We start from the raw sequence: 1,750 nt of genomic DNA, 5'->3' as shown, positions 1-1,750 counted from the left end.
TGCTGAGGAATCGAACCCAGGGCCTCATGCATGCAAGGCAAGCACTCTACCACTGAGCCACCTTCCCAGCCCTCGGCTTTTTTCTTTTTTCTTTTGTGGTGCTGAGGCATCGAACCCAGGGCCTCATGCATGCAAGGCAAGCGCTCTACCACTGAGCCACCTTCCCACCCTCTCCCAACTTTTATTTCAGTCAGAGGTGATGGAAGACATCAAAGGTGGCCATCATCTGACCACTACAAAAAGGAGGGACTTTACAGAGTTCCAGGTGCTAAAAGGACAGTCGGAGGAACAGTTACTTCTTATCTACCCCTGAGAGAAGAGAATCCTGGTATCTTCACCAGAGAGCTCAGAGGTTGTGGACCTTTCCGCTTGCTGGGTCACTGGGGACCAGGGCAGTCCTGTAACCACCCAAAGACAGAATCCATTGGCAGATCAGTCCTGGCCTGTACATGTTCTGTCCCCAAGCTCCAGTTCAGGAATCATCCTGGAAGGTGTTCAGCTAGTGCCACCCAGAGGCCAAATGTTGTCCTTAGCACAGCCAGGAAGTGAATCAACAAGGAAAAAGAAAAAGGGGAGAAATTTGCACAAATATACCCCACATTTTACACATATGAGGACATATACTAAAAAATATTGTGTGTGTGGTGTGTGTGTGTGTGTGTGTGTGTGTGTGTGATGCCTTGTAATCCTAGCCATTCTGGAGGCTGAGGTCTGAGGGTTGTAATTCAAAGCCAGCCAGAGCAAAAAAGTCCATGAGACTCTTAAACCTCCAATTAATCACCCAAAAGCTGTAAGTGGAGCTATGGCTCAAGTGCTTGAGCACCATCCTTGAGAGGAAAAGCTAAGGGACAACTCACAGGCCCTGAGTTCAAGCCCAGTCCCAAGCACCCATGTGCGCTTGCACATACACACACACACATACACACACACACACATACACACACACACACACACCCCTACGAGCAGTAGACTTAATTTCTCTCCTTATCCTGGAAGGAGGGGCAAGAACTTCCGTCTGAGTGCTGAGAATGGCTCTCTCCGCCTTGAAGGAAGTGCAGGACCTTGCTGCACTTTAGTGCCGCATTAGATGGAGGGGCGCTGGGCCGGGGTCCTTGGCCGTACCCCAGCTCTGAGGAGCTCAGGGAGGGCGTGTGCTTTCCCGGAAGCCCATAAAGTCGTTCAATTAAGAGAAAGCCGATAGACGCCGCTAATTCCAGCGGCGGCACCAAAGCCACAACGAGAAGCACAACCTCCACCGCCTCTGGGCGCCTATCCGCTCCCGGGGCGAGATGAGTCCCCTGCCGAGTCCGGGGGACACCTGTACCGCTCTCGCCCGAGTCCGGGGGACCCCTGTACCCCTCTCGCCCGAGTCCGGGGCACACCTGTACCCCTCTCGCCCGAGTCCGGGGCACACCTGTATCCCTCTCGCCCGAGTCCGGGGCACACCTGCCGCGCCGGGACGGAGCCGCATCTTTAGCCGCACAGTGCCCTCCAGCGGCACAAGACACAGCGCTCCCCGGCCAGCTCCACCGCCAAACTTGGGCTGAGTTTTCCCCGTGGCCCCGGGAAGGTGTCGCGGCGCCAGACCGGCGCGGGAAACCAGACGCGGAGCTGAGGGGATCCAGCCGGAAACGCAGCTGCCCGGCCGGGGCCGCCGCCGGGGCCGCCCGGGCCGGAGACGGGCGCTTTCCCCCTCGCTTCTCCCCTTCTTCCCCTCGGAAGCTGCCGGGGGAGGGGATGCGGAGCGCTG

General features: G+C 57.1%; 2 protein-coding genes across 2 annotated transcripts in view; one reads left to right on the top strand and one right to left on the bottom strand.

Moving 5' to 3' along the window:
* The window catches only part of Ttf1 (transcription termination factor, RNA polymerase I), a 31,998-nt gene that overhangs the window by 1,437 nt on the left and 28,811 nt on the right, over positions 1–1,750 (top strand). The gene's annotated exons all lie outside the window — the stretch shown is intronic.
* Positions 1–1,750, bottom strand: part of LOC105989332 (chromosome unknown open reading frame, human C9orf171) — a 111,907-nt gene that overhangs the window by 108,494 nt on the left and 1,663 nt on the right. Inside the window, exon 2 of the mRNA XM_013021294.1 lies at positions 1,062–1,722. Within this exon, the coding sequence (XP_012876748.1) occupies positions 1,062–1,722 (661 nt within the window). The remainder of the gene's footprint in view (positions 1–1,061; positions 1,723–1,750) is intronic.

The sequence above is a fragment of the Dipodomys ordii genome, unplaced genomic scaffold (genome assembly GCF_000151885.1).
Source record: "Dipodomys ordii isolate 6190 unplaced genomic scaffold, Dord_2.0 Scaffold55, whole genome shotgun sequence".
In the NCBI taxonomy this organism is placed as follows: Eukaryota; Metazoa; Chordata; class Mammalia; order Rodentia; family Heteromyidae; genus Dipodomys; species Dipodomys ordii.
The sequence above is the reverse complement of the archived record's forward strand: the minus strand, read 5'-3'. Positions and strand labels throughout refer to the sequence as shown.